Source organism: Rutilus rutilus, assembly GCF_951802725.1.
Source record: "Rutilus rutilus genome assembly, chromosome: 15".
NCBI lineage: Eukaryota > Metazoa > Chordata > Actinopteri > Cypriniformes > Leuciscidae > Rutilus > Rutilus rutilus.
The window spans coordinates 7,615,217-7,634,353 of record NC_140220.1 but is presented as its reverse complement, the minus strand read 5'-3'; the positions used below and the strand labels follow the sequence as shown (position 1 = coordinate 7,634,353).

The 19,137-nt window shown below is 37.3% G+C and overlaps 1 protein-coding gene across 1 annotated transcript in view; it reads right to left on the bottom strand.

The window, feature by feature from the left end:
- Positions 1 to 363: 363 nt before the first annotated feature.
- The window catches only part of dcbld1 (discoidin, CUB and LCCL domain containing 1), a 31,403-nt gene continuing 12,629 nt past the window's right edge, over positions 364 to 19,137 (bottom strand). The window contains exons 6-15 of the mRNA XM_084431343.1: positions 18,204 to 18,337; positions 14,921 to 14,961; positions 11,810 to 12,001; positions 8,679 to 8,800; positions 7,562 to 7,718; positions 7,388 to 7,480; positions 7,044 to 7,128; positions 5,835 to 5,884; positions 5,018 to 5,137; positions 364 to 2,671 (exon numbers count right to left, since the gene is read on the bottom strand). Of these exons, the coding sequence (XP_084287469.1) occupies positions 2,127 to 2,671; positions 5,018 to 5,137; positions 5,835 to 5,884; positions 7,044 to 7,128; positions 7,388 to 7,480; positions 7,562 to 7,718; positions 8,679 to 8,800; positions 11,810 to 12,001; positions 14,921 to 14,961; positions 18,204 to 18,337 (1,539 nt within the window). The 3' untranslated portion in view covers positions 364 to 2,126. The remainder of the gene's footprint in view (positions 2,672 to 5,017; positions 5,138 to 5,834; positions 5,885 to 7,043; positions 7,129 to 7,387; positions 7,481 to 7,561; positions 7,719 to 8,678; positions 8,801 to 11,809; positions 12,002 to 14,920; positions 14,962 to 18,203; positions 18,338 to 19,137) is intronic.

Below are 19,137 nucleotides of genomic sequence, written 5' to 3'. Positions count from 1 at the left end.
AACAAGTATTCATGCAGATGAATAGCATTTTATAGCCTAATGTAACAATTAAAATGATGGTAAGTGCTGCTCTTTCTACCTGTTTGATTGCATCTGTGCCAGTAGGTCGGGCCAGCGATTCACTAATGTTGTACACTTTGGGTGGAATGTGATACAGTGTGCCTGAACGGTAGATTTAAACAGCAGGTTCACCATCAGCTGCTACCCCATAACTAACACCCCACCGTCACATTCCTGATCAATCTCCCACTGGGACACCTCTTGTGTGACATGCTTTCACCAAATACTTAGATAATCGTGCTGATTGTTCCCATTTTTTTTATATCTCATATTTTAAGACAAAAGACCATCACAGGACAGACTAAAATGCTGGTTCTTTTAATCAGGGTTTAGACGAGCACAAACACAGAACTGAGATTCTCAGTGGCAAAGCACTTCAGCTCACCAGCATGGCCAGATCCTCATGGGCATATCAAACATTAACCATCGAGCACATCCCCCAAAACATTTCACAGAAATTAAGACCTGTCAGTAATCTTTCACAAGGATTGTCCTTTAAACAGCAGCAACTCCCAGATCTTTTGGATGCTTAAAAAAAGGAAAGTTCACTCAAAATGAAAATGCCGTCATTGTTTACTCCAAACCAGACTTTATCTCTTCCGTGGAACACAAAAGGGAAATGTTTAAGCTTTTTTTAAAAAAAAAAGATGTTTTATGAGAGCTTGAGAGACTCTCACTTCAATTTTATTGGAAATGCATTCCTGATAATTTCTCCTCATGTGTTCCACAGAAGAAAAAGTCACATGGCTTAGGAATAAAATGAGAATGAATACATTTTTGGGTGAACTAAATCATTGACAGCACAAAGTGACATCTCATTTAGCTTTTTAACTAAATATACATTTCAAAACTGTACATACATATGCATATAGACAATCCAAATAAAAACAGGATCTGATAAGAATTTTTTGTCTGTTATTGCTCAATTTGCACATGGAACAAGGGGCGTCGAAAACCACGAAATCAACACATCAATATTCAGCATGGAAAAATGATCAGATCATCTGAGATTCAACATTGTTAACTGCACACAGCAGAATGAGATGGAAAACAATCCAAAATGGCTGAATCTAACAACCCTTAGACCCAAGATTAAAAACAAGCAGGATGTCAAAATCAGATCGCTTTCAGATCATCATTTCACTTGCATTATGGGAACAAGCCATTTTTTTTTTTTGCATAAACAAAGTTTGCTTCCATTTTAGATTGCGTTAGGCTTTTTAAAATAGTATTTTCACCTCATTTCATGTGTTTTGATTGGTGTAGCGCTAGTTCAGACATGAACATGGAGCCTTTAGGTCACCTTTTATGAGAAGCATCTCCTACTTGCACCAGGAAAGCTTCTGGTCTGCTTGCTATAACATCTTATTTTCTACCTGTAGACCTTTGCCGATTTTCAAACAGCTTTGTATCGTTACAATGTTGGTAGTACAGTATCTGTAAATGAATGGTGTATACTCTTTCTCCATGTTACCTTCAACCAGATCCCCTCATTTGTTGGCCAAAAGTCCAGAAGATAATGCAAAAAGTGTAAAAAGTCTTGATTTGCAGACAAATAAACAGGTATTTCATGGTGCAGGACACATGGAGAAAGACCACACACTGGTCACTTACATAGATTACCGACATTGTCATAATAAAAAGCTGGTTGAAAATCTGTGAAGTTGTCCATGTTCAGAGAAGAACATAAGAAGATTGAGATAATGGTCACATTGTAGAATACATGAAAATCTGGCTTACATTCACAGTTTGTGTCTGAGTAGGGAACAAATGCATCGTCGCAGTTATCCCTGCAAAATCTCTACATATTGCATTTGATTGAAAATAAAACTGGAAAAAACAGGACAATTAAAAATAAAAATAAAATCTTGATTCGTCAAGACAAAGTATCTCACATATACAAAAAAACCCCAGTTAAATTACACAAACTGATCACGGCCTCCGCTGTCCTTTACAACTGCAGAAATACAAAAACAAGGAGTCCCTCATACACAAATAAGTTAAGAAGAGTCTGGAGGTGATTTTGTTGAGTCAGGTAAATCAGGAACATCACAGTATGGTTCTTCTCAGCTTCCCTCTGAGCTGCTGCCCTCCGGGTCGGGTCTGAGTCCAGAGAAGGGCAGTCTGACGCAGTCTCTCGGAGTGGAATAGCACTCCTGCTCCGGGGACTTAATCTGGGGTCTTTGGTACGCCGAGCAACTCCCGTTCTTCACGACGGGCTTCTGGATTTTAGGGCTGTCGTAGATGTCCTCTGGGTAATTCCCCCGGTCTAGTTTGACTTGGGGAGTCTGGTAGCCCCCAGCCAGTCCTCCGATCACTTTCCTACAATTACTGCCCTCTACTGCTCGAAACGACGGGCTCTTGTTCAGTACCACCCCTGGGACGCTGTAGCTGGGGTCTTTGCGGAAGGTGTGGCGCTCGATGATGGGCGTGGCGTACTCTGGCTCCTGATTGGTCAGTGGCAAGGCGTACTGGATGCCCGTCTGCAGTTGGTCGTAGTGAGAAGTAGCCTCGCTGTCCTTGTCTTTGTCCTCGGTGTCCATGGGCCTAAACGTCGAGCCTTTTCGAGACACGGTGTCCGTGCCAAGCATGAGTGGCTGCTGGTATTCGTCTTAAGAAAAAGAAGAGAGGAATAGTTAGTACTGGAATAGTTACCCTAAAAATGCCCAAAATTTTATTTGGCTGTGTTATTTTAGTATTATTAATATACTATTTTAGTATTTAGTTTTTAGAAATGTTATGTGCTTTTGTCATTTCTAAAAAAATAAATAATAATAATAAAAAATAAAATAATTTTTATATATATATATATATATATATATATATATATATATATAGTCATTATCTTCTTTTATTATCTATTATTCAGTCATTTTAATACTTCAACTTAAACATTTATTTCAGCTATTTTCCAAGGCAACATTTCTGATTTTCATAAGTTTTTCATCTAATATTTTTATTTAATTTTATTTCAAATTCAGAAAACAATTTGTGGTAGTTTTAGTCAGTGTTATTATTGATAACTAAATCTAAAACTATATATATATATATATATATATATATATATATATATATATATATATATATATATATATATATATATATATATATATTATTTTATATATATATATATATATGTAATATATTATTTTATATATATATATATATATATATATATATATATATATATATATATATATATATATATATATATATATAAAATATCATTATTTGTATTTGAAATTAACATTAAAATAAGAAAATGAGAAATTTTGCATTGGCCACTAGCTGAAAAAATAAGTTTAAAATAACAAACCAAAATTTAACTAAAATGAAAATGAAACCAGAAAATACAAATATATTCAAAATCTAATCTAAAATATTAACAAAAACTATAACAAAATATCCATTATACTAAAAGTAACACTTTTTTTTCAGTTTAAAATAACACTGTTTATTGTTCCATGCTCTTCACAATGAAACTCAGTAGGGTCCAATGTTGTTTTGGACCCCATTTTATAGATGAAAACAGTTCTTTAAAATATATTATTTTGTGTTCCACAGATGAAAGAAAGTCATACAGGTTTGGAACGATATGAGGGTGAGAAAATAAACTTTCATTTTTGAGTGAACTATCCCTTTAAACTTGCTCCATGCCACCATAAACCATGTTTTTCTGTTCTTTGGTTTATTGTCTAGCTATCCTGAAACATACCTGGCTACCCAATAAGCCATGATCATAAATATGGGACCATAAACTCTTATGGCATCAAACATAAAAGAAAATGTTATAGCAAAAAGGAAATCAATGAAACGTTTCAGTATTTGCTCAAAGGGACTCCAAGTTAAGCGCCAGGCTTGAAATCGGAGCGCCTGTAATCTGTCTGACGTCTTGCACAAACCTTGAATCATCAATAATTACAGCCTTGGAGGAGAGTAGGGGGAAAACTGACAATTAAATATCAGCGAGCGTTTCCATCTGGCAAGCATTCAGGCTGTTACAACTATTTCAATAAGGTCTTTTTTACTCCCTTGGCACATTGGAAGATGAAAAATGGCCTCACAAGTTGAACTCCTTTATAATCAGTCAATAAAAAACTCAGCTTGAGAAAGTGTGCCGTCTCCTCTCAGACTTCAGCTGCGGCCAGAAATATGAAACACTCTTTGAGTCCATATTTCCAATTGAACACAATATCCTAACAGAGCATGACAAGCAATAAAACAAATCAATATATCATATCTCTTTTGTGTTAAATAATTTTGCTCAGACTATGACAAGCAAACTGTGCTATGAGATATTTTATTGGTCACTTGGGTTCTATTACAGTCCCGTCTCAGACGCTTGTTGGGGAGTATTTAACATTTAACTGACTTAAACTACATTTTCAGTTGCATGCTAGCGGCTCAACTTTTGTTGCTTTGGATTATTATAAGTATTATACTATTAAAAATAAATATTTTTTTTAATGTTTTTGAACAAAGTTTCTTATGCTCACCAAGGCTGCATTTATTTGATCAAAAATATAGTAGAAACTAGAAACAGTAATATTGTGAAATATTACAATAAAAAAAAATCATTGCTCCAGTCTTCAGTGTCACATGATCCTTCAGAAATCATTCTAATACGCTGATTGGCTGCTCAAGAAACATTTCTTATTATTATCAATGTTGAAATCGGTCGTGCTGCTTAATATTTTTGTGGTAACTGATTACTTTTTTCAGGATTCTTTAATGAATAAAAAAGAAAAAGAACAGCATTTATTTGAAATCAAAATCCCTATTAGTGTCACTTTTGATCAATTTAATGAATGAATAAAAGTATGAATTTCTTTAATGTGCAACAGTCTTCCGGCAGCTTCCTCAACACATGTCCGATCATCAGCGAGGACAGAAAACATGCTTGATAATGGATGGGACACTGTGTGAGAAACTAAATCAAAATTCGGTCAATCTTTACCTGCCATTTCCCTGGTTACCAGGTCCAGCTTCTGGATGGGCTCTTTCTCAGAGCTGTATTTGATGGTGAACTCTGTGGACTGGTGTCTGGCGAACGGCTGTTTTATCTGTCTCCAACAGCCTGTAGACAAGAATCATTTATCTGTCAGCCAGTCTCTGAAAGATGGTTTTATCTCGGAGCGAGTCAAGCAGCTAAGCCTTAAATTATACATGTCTGAAAGGGCAGAACACAACATATATATTGGGAAGGGATCCGTCATGGTGACTAAGAAAATTTTTTTAAGACTTGGAGAATAATAGAGGTTAAAAAACATATGGTGTAGTCAGGTTTTATTAATGCAATAATGCATTATTTTCTGCATTTTCTGTTATTCTGAAACCAATGTTAAAGGAAAAGTTCACCCAGCAACTAATATTTTGACATGTATATTATATCTCACCTTCAAGCTGTTATAAATCTGTACGACTATTTATTGGGTGGAACACAAAAGGAGAGATTTACGAAAATGTTTAAGCTGCTCTTTTTCACAAAACTAAAAAAAATAGGTGGAGACCAGTGGCTCCAAAAACAACAGCACCATAAAAGCAGCCCATGTGCTCTCTATTCCTAATCTCCTGAAGTTATTTGATAGCTTTATTTGAAAACAAACATATAATCATAGATGATCACAACACACAAAGTCTGTTTGATATACAAAGCTATCATACTGTTCGATAAGCACAAAACCGTATGGAAAACAGCAGTTTAAAATGTTCTAATTTTGGATGAAATATTCCTTTAAGTGTTCCAGCCAGTTGAGTTAAAGCGAATGTTTTACCTGTATGATGCGTCTCTGCAGAGCCGTACGTGTTCTCCTTTGTCTTCTTACTGTGGGACAGTGAAAAACATCAGCGTCAGAGACACAGGTGGCAGATTCTAGAGTCTCTCCCCACCTTCATCACTCTTAAACAGGAGAAGATGCCTTACTATTCCCTTGAAACATGTCCATAAGAGGTTTTCATTCATCCATCCTCATTTCCCCACAATGCCCCTGTCCCTGAGCTCTCTCTCGGGAGACTAATGCAGCTGGCACATCTCCTGACACTGACCTTTGACCCTCAACCCTCAGTCTCCCCATTCTTTACGGATCTAAATATCGCTGCAATGTGTTGCTGTGGAATCACAACATGCTCACTCATATCAGCTTACACTCGCTCTTTTATTGACACCAGTGGCTGTGGAATCTATTAGGGCAGGCTGGGAATCACTGGTGTGTGCACATACGCGATGCCGAGACTGTCTGTCGTGTTTGATAACAGGACTAGTAACAGACGGTAACTGAACTGAGATAAGCCTGCTGTGCTCCAATAAATCTTAACATAGCTGACCCTACCTCCCTCTCAAATCAGACACAACACGGAAAATACCGACAAAATAGTCATAACTTTCATCATTAGGTCAGTTTTGATTTCAGGTTGACTTTAAAGAACATTTTACTTTGTTTATGCACATTTCTGGTCTTACTGTGTTTTTTTTGATGCAGGTAGATCATAACAGAGGTCATTTACATCCTGAATGCCTTAAAAAGTAAGGCCTTTAAAAGCCATATAGATGCATGCGCAATTCTGCCGAGATGACGAGTCAGCATCGTCAACTTCATCACTACAGCCGAAAACACTAGTTCATTAATAAATTATTAAACTATTAAGAGTCTCCCTCAGTAGCACCTCACTGCAGTACACGAGATCCAGGGGGCGGAGTTGGATCCAGATCTAAGGGGTGGAGATGGGTAGGTTTAGGTATATGTAAGGTGGGAGGAGTTGGATCTGGATCCAACTCCTCCCCCTGGATTTCGTGTTCTGCAGTGAGGACCATCTCATCTCCCTGCTGTTTTTTTCACGACACATTCATAATAATTACTTTTGCCGGTGCGCTGTGGCAAGCTTTATACGTGCGCTTGAGCGCTGATTAGGATATGTAGGCAATTAAAGGCTCATTATTATCCCTAGAAAATATAAACAAATATGGCAACTAAAAATTGACTTACTTGTATAGCATTTTAACCAAGCAGATTCCCACCAGGATCAGGACCACAAGAAGAATGGTGGGCACAATTATCACAACCAAATTAACTAAAAAGAGAAGAAAAAAGTCAGAAATGAGGAAGAAAAACAAAAAAGCTACAACAAGACAGTACAAATATAAAAATTAAGATATTCTATTATAGTTTTTATACTATAGGACAACCAATATACTGAGAGAAAAAAAATCGTTGAAATTTGAATAAGGTTAGGGAGGAAATATGGCACATTCTCAGACATCTGTCCAGTACTTCTGTAACATAATCTGTATTAATTAATGAGTGATTAGTGTGCGTTCTTAAAACCGTACCAAGATTAGCCTGAGAGGGCACTGGTTTGGTCATGTCATTGAGAATGGGCTGTGTAGGCTGGGCGTCCTGTGTCACCTGAGACGACGAATTCACTACATGAGGAAAAACTGAGGTTTAGTGCACATTTAATATGAATAATGAAATTGTAGAGCCTTTATGTGTCTGACACGCACCTGGGATGGGTTTAACATAAGGACAGCCCAGTAGCTGCACTCTCATGGCAATTATTCTGTGCCACTGTTGAGGTACGACACGAATGCTTCGTGCCACGATGGAGGGATGGAAGGTGTTGCGTGTTTGGTGGAGGCTGTCAGTATTTCCTTCAAAAATCTAAGGTGAAATACAACACTGCAACATTAAAAACGTGAATGATACACACTGTAGAACTGCACGATCCTGGAGAAATTAAGAATCACGTTTTTTTTTGGTTTCAAACAGAGATCAAGATCCTCCTACGATTCTGAAAAGACAACTAAACAAAATAACATTCTGACAAATGTTAATTGCTGCAGTCTATTTAAAATGAATAAACGAATGATTCAATGACTCACTCATAAATACGTCATTGTTTCATTACTAAATGAATCAGGGTTTCTTGAATCTCTTTAATGAATGATTCAATTACTGTTTATTTTAACAGTCACTTGTCGCCAAACGATGTAATCGATACAATCCTTATTTGAAGCGCCATCAATGTTACTTTCAAAAGGTGATTTGCTCTTTTATGATCTCTTCCATACACCATGTTTATATCGGAACTATAAACATGAATCCCAGTTCTTCTGTGATAATATGAATATTTGTAACAGAAATAACTATACTGTGTGGTTGAAAAGCTGTTTCATACATAAACATGACATCTGCTCTCTCTGGCTCAGCACAGAGGCAGATCTGAATGTTTTGGTGTGATTTTGTCAGTTTTAATAGACCCAGGCGAATCGTTGTCGTTTAGGAATGAATCGCGTGGATGTTTAAATCGAAATCATGATCTTTTGAACGATAACTCGTGCAGCTCTAATACACAGACAGTTAAAAGAAAAATCTAAATTGACTCTTAATAAATGTCTCTGGTCTCATTGTGATTCATTAGTGTTCTTTATTCAAAAGAAAATAATAAATTTTTTGCAGCTGAAGTAATATTTTTGATGCCATTTGGCCAGGGAGACACATTATGCAATTTTATATATCATTTATCATTTCCAACTATCCAAGTACCTTATAGCAGAAGTTAAAATGCCATTTACGGTTGTATTGAATGTATTATTATGATGGAGTGATATAAAGTCTTACCATATCATCAGAGTTATTGTACTGGACAAATGTCCGCCAGCGGTTCCTCTCCTTGTACTCGATCTTGTAGTTTTTCACAAAATATTCGATGTTTGCGATGGTCAAGCCTGTTGTCAGAATGCCTAGGAAACAAAAACATGACCCCGAATTATTTCGTTTGAAAAGCACACAAAAAAAACTAGCGTTCAGTTAAATGTCTAGTCACACAGCATTTCTCCTCAGATGCTCCAGGGGTCATTCTCCTGATACAGTGATGCAAGCGCTCAGCCAGCTGAGGAATGTGACAGCATGTAGGCTAAAGACTTCGCTTCAGAGTGCGGCCCGTCATCTGCATCACAGTGGAAACCTGCGGTCGGCCTCTTTCGGCTACAAAACACATTCCTGAGGGAAACACTCAAGTGGCATGTTCCCAGCAGACACAGAAACACCAACTGAAGACCCCGAGCTCTGTTATTACTTCCTAACATTAACTACATCACAGACGCGAGGACACCACCGTGATCATAAGAGCAATTCAAAGTGTGAAGCTGTGAGATTGAAGTGTGATGACATGAAAGTTGAGAAAGGAAGTTACTCATCATCAGAGAAAAGCTTGAAGAGTTCAAAGAGATTATAGTCACTATATAAAGAAGCAAAGGTAAAGAATCAAAGCTACAAAATGAAAGAACCATTTTTAAGACAGTGATGCCCCTTCTTGTGGTCAAAGATCACTGAAAACTAAACAAGCAGTTAAAGTGGAGTATAAACTGCATAATTGCGGTTCTAAATTGTAATTCTCCCACTTCCTTGTGAAAAAGAACTACTCAAGATCAGACATTCGACGCTGGTGAGAAGTGTCAATTGATGTTATTTCTAAAATGGCACCTACTAAAAGCAACATTCCATTGGTTGTTTTGGAGAATAACAAGTTGTCTGGAATACAGCATGAAATGAAGCGTTTTGTGTTGAGAAGTATATCCGAATACCAGTATTACCACCACAATCCTGCAGATTTAGTAATCCTCAATACCACTGCAAGACAAATTACTAACTATTATACGTACAGTATATCCAACTTGCACAATACACTCTACTGGTCACAAAGTTTGGGGTCGGTAAGATTAATGTTTTTGAAAAAAAATCCCTTATGCTCTCCAAGCATTTATTTATTTGATTTCAAAAATACACTCTCAGAAAAAAAAAAAAGGTACAAAAGCTGTCACTGTGGCGGTACCTTTTCAAAAGGTACACCTTTGTACCTAAAGAGTGCATATAAGTCACTCAAAGGTACATATTGGTACCAAACGTGTACATATTAGTACCTAAATGATGGTACATATTAGAGCCCTTTTGAAGGGTACTGTCCCAGTGACAGCTTTTGTACCTTTTTTTCTGAGAGTGTACAGTAAAATTGTTAAATACTATTCTGATTTTAAATATATTTTAAAATGTAATTTATTCCTGTGATGCAAAGCTGAATTTTCAGCATCATTACTCCAGTCTTCAGTGTCACATGATCCCTCAGAAATCATTCTAATATGCTGATTTGGTGAAACATTTCTCATTATTGTCAACATATTTTTTGGAACCCATGATCTTTTTTTTTTTCAGGATTCTTTGATGAATAGAAAGTTCAAAAGAACAGCATTTACTTGAAATAGAAATCTTTTGTAACATTTTAAATGTCTTTACTGTCACATCCTTGCTGAGTAATAATTAGTAATAATTTCTTTAAAAAAATAAATAAATAAAAAAAATCTTACCAACCCCAAACTTTTGAATGACACTGTATATTACAGTAATTTTACCATGTTCAAGGGTGGTCCTAATAGCTCCCCTTAACCGTGGTAAAATGGCTTTTTGTGGCTCATTGCTTTCATTTACCATACTCTCCACAGCAATGTATTTATCTTGAGGAAAAAAAACATGAATTTTTCATGCTTGTTGACAAAAGCTCTCTTAGAAAGCAGCGTGTGAATGCAGAGCGGTGAACCCCACAGATAAAGACATGCTTTTTCTCTAGTTTTATTTAGCCTCACAAATGTACGCCATCGCCACAATGATAACAGTGCTTCCTCTTTTAAGACGGGCCGGTTTCACTCAGGGTCATCATGTCCGAAAGCGCAGATTCCCTACAGGAGACAAAGTGAGCATTCTTTTGCTCCTTGAGCTGTATGAAATTAACTCGGTTGTGCTGTCTACAAACAGTCATGCTCAAAATAAACGCATGTCCGGCGTGTTCCTAAATTTAAATGTCCTTTTGTAAGAGGGTTTGTATGTGTGATGAATGGACACAAAAAGGGCCTTTCTGCTTTTAAGCAATACCAGGAACTGTTATGTAGATACCAGTTAGTTGTTGGGGGGGTTGTCGGCGCTCATGTGCTCCGGGTGTGTAATGCTCCTCGGCGCTCCAGAGCCGATCACGAGAAAGACCTTTTGTGTGGATAATTACACCACTTAACACCCTCTGGAAACACTGGGTCTTTCGGAAATGTTTGTGTGTGTGTTGGGATCTGAAGGTGTGTTCAAGCCATGTCGTAATTATGGAAATTATGAGATTCTGACAAAAAAAAAAAAAAAACGCTCACATCCTCACTTAACTCTTTCCCCACCATTCAGGTGTTAGGTAGAGCTGGGCGATATGGCCAAAAGTATAAATCACAATTATTTTCCATATCATACAATATCAATATTTATGCATAAAGGACCCGGAATGCATTAAGCTAGACATTTTTATTTTTTAAAGCAGAGGCTCTGTTCTTTCTTTTGATATATTGACTATATGTGATATATTGACGCTGACGGGCAACTTTTTTAGTAAATGCTGGTGAGGACAAAGTTAATTACAACTCTGAATTTTGGAGAGCTCCGACTTGTACCACGTGACCGCTGTACCACCTGACCACTGTAGAACGTCACGGGTTGTCATCTCGTAATTAATTATGACATGGTGTGAATGCAGCATTATAGCATTATATTTCTCTCTAAATTACAGACAACCTATTAAATTCTGTGCATTGGATTTGGATTCCCATCATGCAAGAAAACCAAACCAGCACATTGAGGAGGTATCAAAGAGGAAACTGGCACAGTCAGGTTACCCATAAAAAATTAAGTAAATGAGATCAGGTTATGAAAGTTACAAGTATTACCTGTGATTCTCCTCTTTTCTCCAAGATCAATCTGTAGCCACTGTGGATGGTTATGGTTGAGGTCATCAGAGATACCCCGTTGGGTGCTGCTAGGGGACCAGTCGACTTCAGACCCATCGGAGGAGATGTTGTGAGATGACAAGCTTGTAGTAGAGCCCACTGGAAGAAGAAGAACTGTCTGTTGGCTGCAATCTGTAGGAGAGAGAGCACTGTAGTCAAGAACACATTTCAAATTAAGCATTTACACTATTTTTCAAAAGTTTGGGGTCTATACGATTTTTTTGAAAGAAATTAACAATTTATCAATGTAAAAAATATTTATCAAGGATGCATTAAATTGATCAAAAGTTACAGTAAAAGACACTTATAATGTTACAAACATTTTATATTTGTAATGCTGTTCAAATAAATGCTGTTTGAACATTCTATTATACATCAAAGATTCCTGAAAAATGATGTATTACAGTTTCCAGAAAAAAAAAAAAAATATATATATTGAGCAGCACAACCGTTTTTAACATTGATGATAATAATAATAATAATAATAATAATAATAATAATAATAATAATAATAATAATAATAATAATAAATACATTTTTCTTGAGCAGCATTTTAGAATGATTTCTGAAGGATCATGTGACACTGAAGACTGGAGTAACAATGCTAAAAATTCAGCTTTGCATCACAGGAATAAATTACATTTAAAAATATATTTAAATAGAAAACAGTTACTTTAAAAAACAATTTTACTGTATTTTTTATCAAATAAATGCATAAAAAATTGTTAGCCTAAAAGACTTCTTTCCAAAAAAAAAAAAAAAAAAAAAAATGCCAACCCCAAACTTTTGAATGGTAGTGTAAGTGTCAGATATCTTGGTGATGGTAACATATTAATGAATTCCAAACAAAAACCTTTAATAATAAAAGACAACAACAAACAAACAAAAATACATTAAGAACATGAAGAGTCATGTTAGTTATAGTCGTGTCTAGTGCTTTCTTTTGACATCATAAAACGCACATGTGGAGCAAAAACTCAGTTACGTGTACATTGACTCAACAGGAAGCCCTGAGCTCTTAAAATACCCACCATGTGTACAGTTAAATGGAGACGTATGTGCTATGAACAACAATATTACAATAAAAGAGGGGGGGGGGGGGGAGGCTCCCACTTCCTTTAAAGAGAGAAAAACAGGGCCAATACATCCTGTTGCTTAGCCCTGATTTGGCTAACACTATCACATTCCACACATTTAACATATGTGGGCAGAGGAAACTCAGGAAGAGGACAAGGAGAATCCCAGCAGGAGGTCGAAAAAGATCCTCCGATTGAAGTTTCTGGATACTCATAGGTACAGTGGGATCCAAAAGTCTGTGAACACTAGAGAAAATGCTTCTGTTTTTCTTTTCAAATGTTTTAGTTCTTTTTTATTATTACATAGAAATAGCAAGGAAACTTAAATATTGTATAATAGGCTTTTTAATCTCAGAATTTCAACAGTTTCTGAACTTCACTGTACACACGTTTGAGTGTTTAGTAAGCAATAAAATTGATACCTCAGCTCCCTTGTCACATACGTTTTGTGATTGTTAGCATCTAGCTAGGGGGTTAGTGAGGGTAGGGTAGCAGTCATTGCTGGGTGCACGGCTGTGCTTTAAGATAATTGGATTAATGGGAATCAATTGATACGCATCGACTGGTGTCCACGCATCTATCAACGCCTGTCCTCAGGAACTCATGCAATACATCAACAACGCACACTGAACACAGCTCTGCTTCTGACCAGAAGAGATTAGGGTCACATCGATAAATCTATAACAACTGACTAAAGCTTGTGTGTGTATCACTAAAGCAAACAGTAACCAGACAATGTATCCAGGTTGTCAGTACGAAATAATGTAGCGGACTACTCTAGTAATGAGAGAAGGTTAATGGGTTTGACAAAATACAGATTTTAGGGTCCCTTTTAATTGATTACAATTTAGAATTTAAAAAAGTTGCATCCCACAGGAAGAGGATTTTGAATTGACCGAAATGCAGACATGCAACAGTCACACAACAGTGGAATTGCATTAGTCCAGGGAGTTATTTTTAACTAATCCGGAAGAATTAATGTATTTTGTGAACATTACACAAAACTGGGATTTCTCTAGATTTACAAATCCTTGGGAACTTTTGGGATAATGCAAGTACACAACTGCATTAAATATATCACATTGTGCAAGTGGTTTTTGAATATTTTATTACAAAAATCATACATATAGTACCTTTAAATTAATCCACGTGACTCAAGTGATTTGAACTTAAATTTATGAAGCAGCGCGAGTGATTTGATTGCACAAAAACACAATGTACCATTTCATTTTCAAAATATTATTCTCCAGCGCACATTCACGCAACAATGTCTGCTCTCATGTCAACACAACACGCATGCAATGTGGAGCCCTCGTGAACGCGAGTAGGAGATTAATATTTTGTAAATTAAGTGCACTAAAAAACAACGTAATTTACTAAAGCACAAGCATCGCTTCATAAAACAGAGGTTAAACAACTGGAGTCACATGGATTACTTTAATAATGTATTTTCTAACATTCTGGAGCTTGAAACTTGTAATTGTGTAGGCTGTCAATAGAGAGACAGAAAGCTCTGAGATTTCATTAAAAAGATCTTCATGTGTTGGCACATGCATAAGCTTAGCATCCGGCGTGTGAATTTGATTCATCAGCGCGTCCGCACAGGTAAATGACAACCGGTCTGTGCCGAACTCAAACAGTCAGAGGAAAACAAACTCAGGAGATAAGATATTCCCACGCCTTCCATTCACCCTGATAGAGAGCAAACAGGGCTTCACATATCCGAACTGGTAAAAAAAAAAAAAAAAAAAAAACTTGTTAGGCTGCCACATAGTGATTAAGCTAACTTCCTTTTTTGCAGAGGTGCAAATATACCAGTCAAACAAAACTGTAACACACAGCGGCAGCAGGAATTAACAGCAGGTGGCGAAAACCAATCAATGTCGCCACGGTCCAGGAAATAATAGGATTAATCCCACACCAATATGTGGACTCAGTTCACATCACCACTGAACCATAAAACAAAAGTGCTTACCGTTTGTCACAAACGTGAAGAGGGTTTCAGACAATGAGCCACTGAAAGACAAGGAAAAACACAGATATCAGTGAGCACTGAGCGTTTTAGACACAAAAGATCATTATTACAGAGATTAATTAAGGCCCTGTCACGTGAAAGTAACGCCTACAGAGGCCAAGAGGGAGATTCCCATTGTCAACCCTGTTATGTTGCCAGTTTCAGAGGATCTCCCTCACTGGATCCCGTCTCCCCCTCTGACAGGAGAACTGGGGTACAGCTGGGCCGGTGAAAAGAGCAGTGTGGTGGTAATTACAGGGGAACAGCCTGGGAAATTGCATCTCTGTCAGCCATTACTTAAAAACCTGTCATTTTCACAGGCTTCCTGGATGTGATTACTTTTTTTATTACTTTTATGGCAGTTCAGCAAACCGTTTCAGAGTTCAGGGTACAAAGCGGTTTACGACAGCGTGAACGAACTGAAATGGGATATATAGCGGATGCTGTGCCAACAACAACAACAAGTCTGAAGCCTGGAAATACAAGCAATAAACTGCTGGCGACAGAAATATAATCTAATAAAATCAATGACAAAATGAATCAAGTGCTGATCAGAGTCGGCAGATTGAAATAACTGTTTAAAAAGCGCACGCAATAAAACATACGAAAGCCTGAGATCAAAACCCTAGCAATGTCATTACAGGAACTGATATTGATGGTTGTTATTCAGTTACGTAAAGGCGGACCCTGAAAACTGTTACATCATTAACATAATCGTCTTAGAGTGCAAATTATGGATTTAGTTTGACTAATCAATTGGTTTAAGAAATTAATGGCTGGATACGGCCTGGATCTGGCGGACTGCGGTAAACCTCGGGATAAACAGAGAGACTAATATTAGTGTAGACGCCATTCTTCTTATGATGTAACGGGTACATCAGGACTTATGGGAATGTTCCTGGTTCCGGCTGACCTAATCTTTGCAGCCTAATATTGAATTATAGAAGTTTATAATGTGTTATGTGTATGCTAGGTCAAAGAGAGGTGTTTTTAGTCTAGATTTGAACTGACAGAGTGTGTCTGCTTCCCGGACAATGTTAGGAAGACTGTTCCAGAGTTTAGGTGCTAAATAGGAAAAGGATCTACCGCCAGCGGTCGATTTTGATATTCCTGGTATTATCAACAGGCCAGAATTTTGAGATCGCAATAGACGTGAAGGACTATAATGCGTTCAATCTTTATAGATGGTGCAGAAATCAAAAGCTTGTATTAGAATTTCTGCGTCCATTGCAAATCGCGCTGTTTTTACTTCCATTTTGGCCTAAGTTTTCCCAGATCAGTACGTCTACCTTGGGATGTTTCACCAAGTGTTTAAGTGTAAATGCAGATATCGGATATGAGTCACTTTTGAAAGATGATGCAAGTTAGTCATCAAAAAAAATCGAATATAGTGAACAAATCGGAATTGGCCATCAAGACCTGCAGTGTAAAGGCGGCCTTAGCTTAGGTTTAGGGAGCCATGGCCTAGCACAAGCAAATGACATATTAAACCATACTGACCATTATAGGGCTGTAATCTCCCAGTCGATTAGTCGATTATTTGGTCGATACGTTCTGGCTCGACCAAAATTCTGATTGGTCGATTTTTTGCCGCGGTCATTTCATCAGTTTTGCCGCGTTCATTTCATCAGGTGGAAAGCACTAATTGTTAATGGGGGTGTTTTCAGAGCACCCCTGTTTCACAGGTAACAGTCTGTCTTCAGAACACCCCCCTTGTTTTCACTTCTTTTGGATTAGCCCAACTCACTGGAGAAGAGAGACAGATTGAAGAAAGTAGGCTACTAGAAGGTTTGCTGAATATTATTTATTTAATTGTGAGAGCGTTTAATTCATAGTCAGTCAGTCCTCTTCTACCATGTCAACAAAGACATCGGCAGTGTGGCAGCATTTTAAAAAAAGTTAATAGTCTATTCGTGTCTCAACCGCGAAGCTGAGCTCCACAGAACGGCTGCACAGAGCGGCTGAAATGATAGTGTCCGTCAGTTATTATAATACATATGACAAAAAACAATTGTCTAAATTATGTTGCATATTCCTCAAAAGTTCTTGTGATGATATCACTAGTTGACAACATAGTTACTATTTTCGGAAATCATAGGCTATGATATTGCGCAGGTGCACGTGATGCAACGCTGTCAGAGCCGACAGACTCGTGTGTCAGACTCATTTCAGTGCAAAATAATTACGTCAAAAACGATTTAATACTGCAAATAGCCTACTAGTTTTTTTTATGTTTATTTATAATTCATTAGGCGGACAACAAGGCTACCAAGTACTGCGCACAGTGCGCAGCTAATTAATTTAACGTTTTTTTTTTCCTAACGTAATTTGTCGAAAATTTCAGGACTTCAGTCAACCAAGATTTTCTTTGGTTGATTACAGCCCTACTGACCATACTGGTCATTTGGCTGACACCAGTTTGCATCTAACCTGCATCATTTCCTGATCCCCTTTTCTTCCTCTCCTGCTCATCATTTCCTGTTTTTAGCATGTACTTTTCCTATTTATAAAAGTGCCTAACCAATCAAGAAAAGAAAAAAAAAAACTCTATCTGGATAGCGTGGATTTGTTGCGTTTAGGTTTCAAATGGATCATAGGAAGTATCTCTGGCTCTAGAGAGCTGCCCGTTGTCCTCTTAATAAATCACACCTCAATGGACACTTCAAACCCTCCTCAGAGACTATAACGAGAGGCAATCTCGATTTCTTTCTCAACCTGCCCCCAATTCCCTGGTGACAAATCTGTGAAAGACCAGCAGTCCAGACAGTGTCCCTGACATTAGGTACTACCTAAACCGTCCATCACGCTAAAGAAGGCAGGAATCGCCACTTAATAATAACTGCTGCACGGCTAGAGAACAAACCAAGGTCACATTCAGCCACAGCCGTTATAGTTGAAGCACCAGAATAAGACATGTTATGACTTGTCAGGGGAATTTGTAAGACAGACTATTTAAATTTTTCTAACTGTAATCTAACCGTTTTCCCTGGCAAATTTACAAAAAACAAACAAACATGTTGACAGAAATGCACTTAAGATGGATGATCTATGAGGCAACAGTTGCGTTTTTCCCCATAGACTTCCAATGTAAATGCACAATTGTCAACTTTTTTTCTTTTCATGTACAAGGAAAGCCCACATGCTGATGTCAAACCCACTTAAAAATATAAAGGCAATCATGATAAAATCTGAGGCTTCAAGCTTGTGTCGTAAAGAAACAACATAGACCACTGCAGTAACTCACTCTTTTGACTGGATGCCGTTGGCTCTGACCGCAGGGTAGTGACTGAGCCCTCGGTGCTCCTCCACTGTGATTGGTCCTCCAAACTGGTCCATGATGACCCCAGCATGCACCGCTGCTTTACACAAAACTGATGTCTGAAATGGAAAGTACAGAGAGCCTTAACATGCATGTTCTCTATTATAATATAATTTAAAATATGATTTATTTCTGTGATCAAAGCTGGATTTTCAGGCATTGCTCCAGTCTTCAGTGTCACATGATCCTTCAAAAATCATTCTGAAAGATTCAGAAATCATCTGTGTGATATTCATTTCATTGACAAGATTAATAGTGCATTGATGTTGTGAGCAGTGTCAGCTACAGTACCATAAAACACAATTCTGAACACTATTAGCACAGGCATTTCAATTCAATTTGCTCTGGTATTTCATAATTATTAAGACAGACCACCATTGAACATTAAGCATGCATGTCTTTAGTCACAACATAGATTAATTTAAAATTTCTGACTGAGGTGGGCTTTATAATTTCATTGTGAGGCAGCAATTACAGTAATTGTAGCAGCCAGTGGAAATGCTTAGCATTCCTCAGCTACTGCCGCTAATGCTAGCGCTTTGTCACAGTAAATGCCTATGCATGAATAACCTTTCTAAAGTCCCTTTTATTTAACAGGTAACAGCCATAGTGGGATAAAGGATCTTTCAACACTGTAAAACTGTAAAATTAAGCTTTGACCCTGACAGGGTCAAACATTTTGGAAGGTGTATATCTGGAATTTTTCACTTGCTTATCTGCAATATGACAAAAAACATCCCGTGTTCAAATTAAGAACAAAATTAAGCAGATTTTTGCGACGTTTATGGTCAATCTGCCAAGATGTTTTTCAGAAACGATCATTGATTGTCATTCAAAATAACGATCAATTCATCAAATT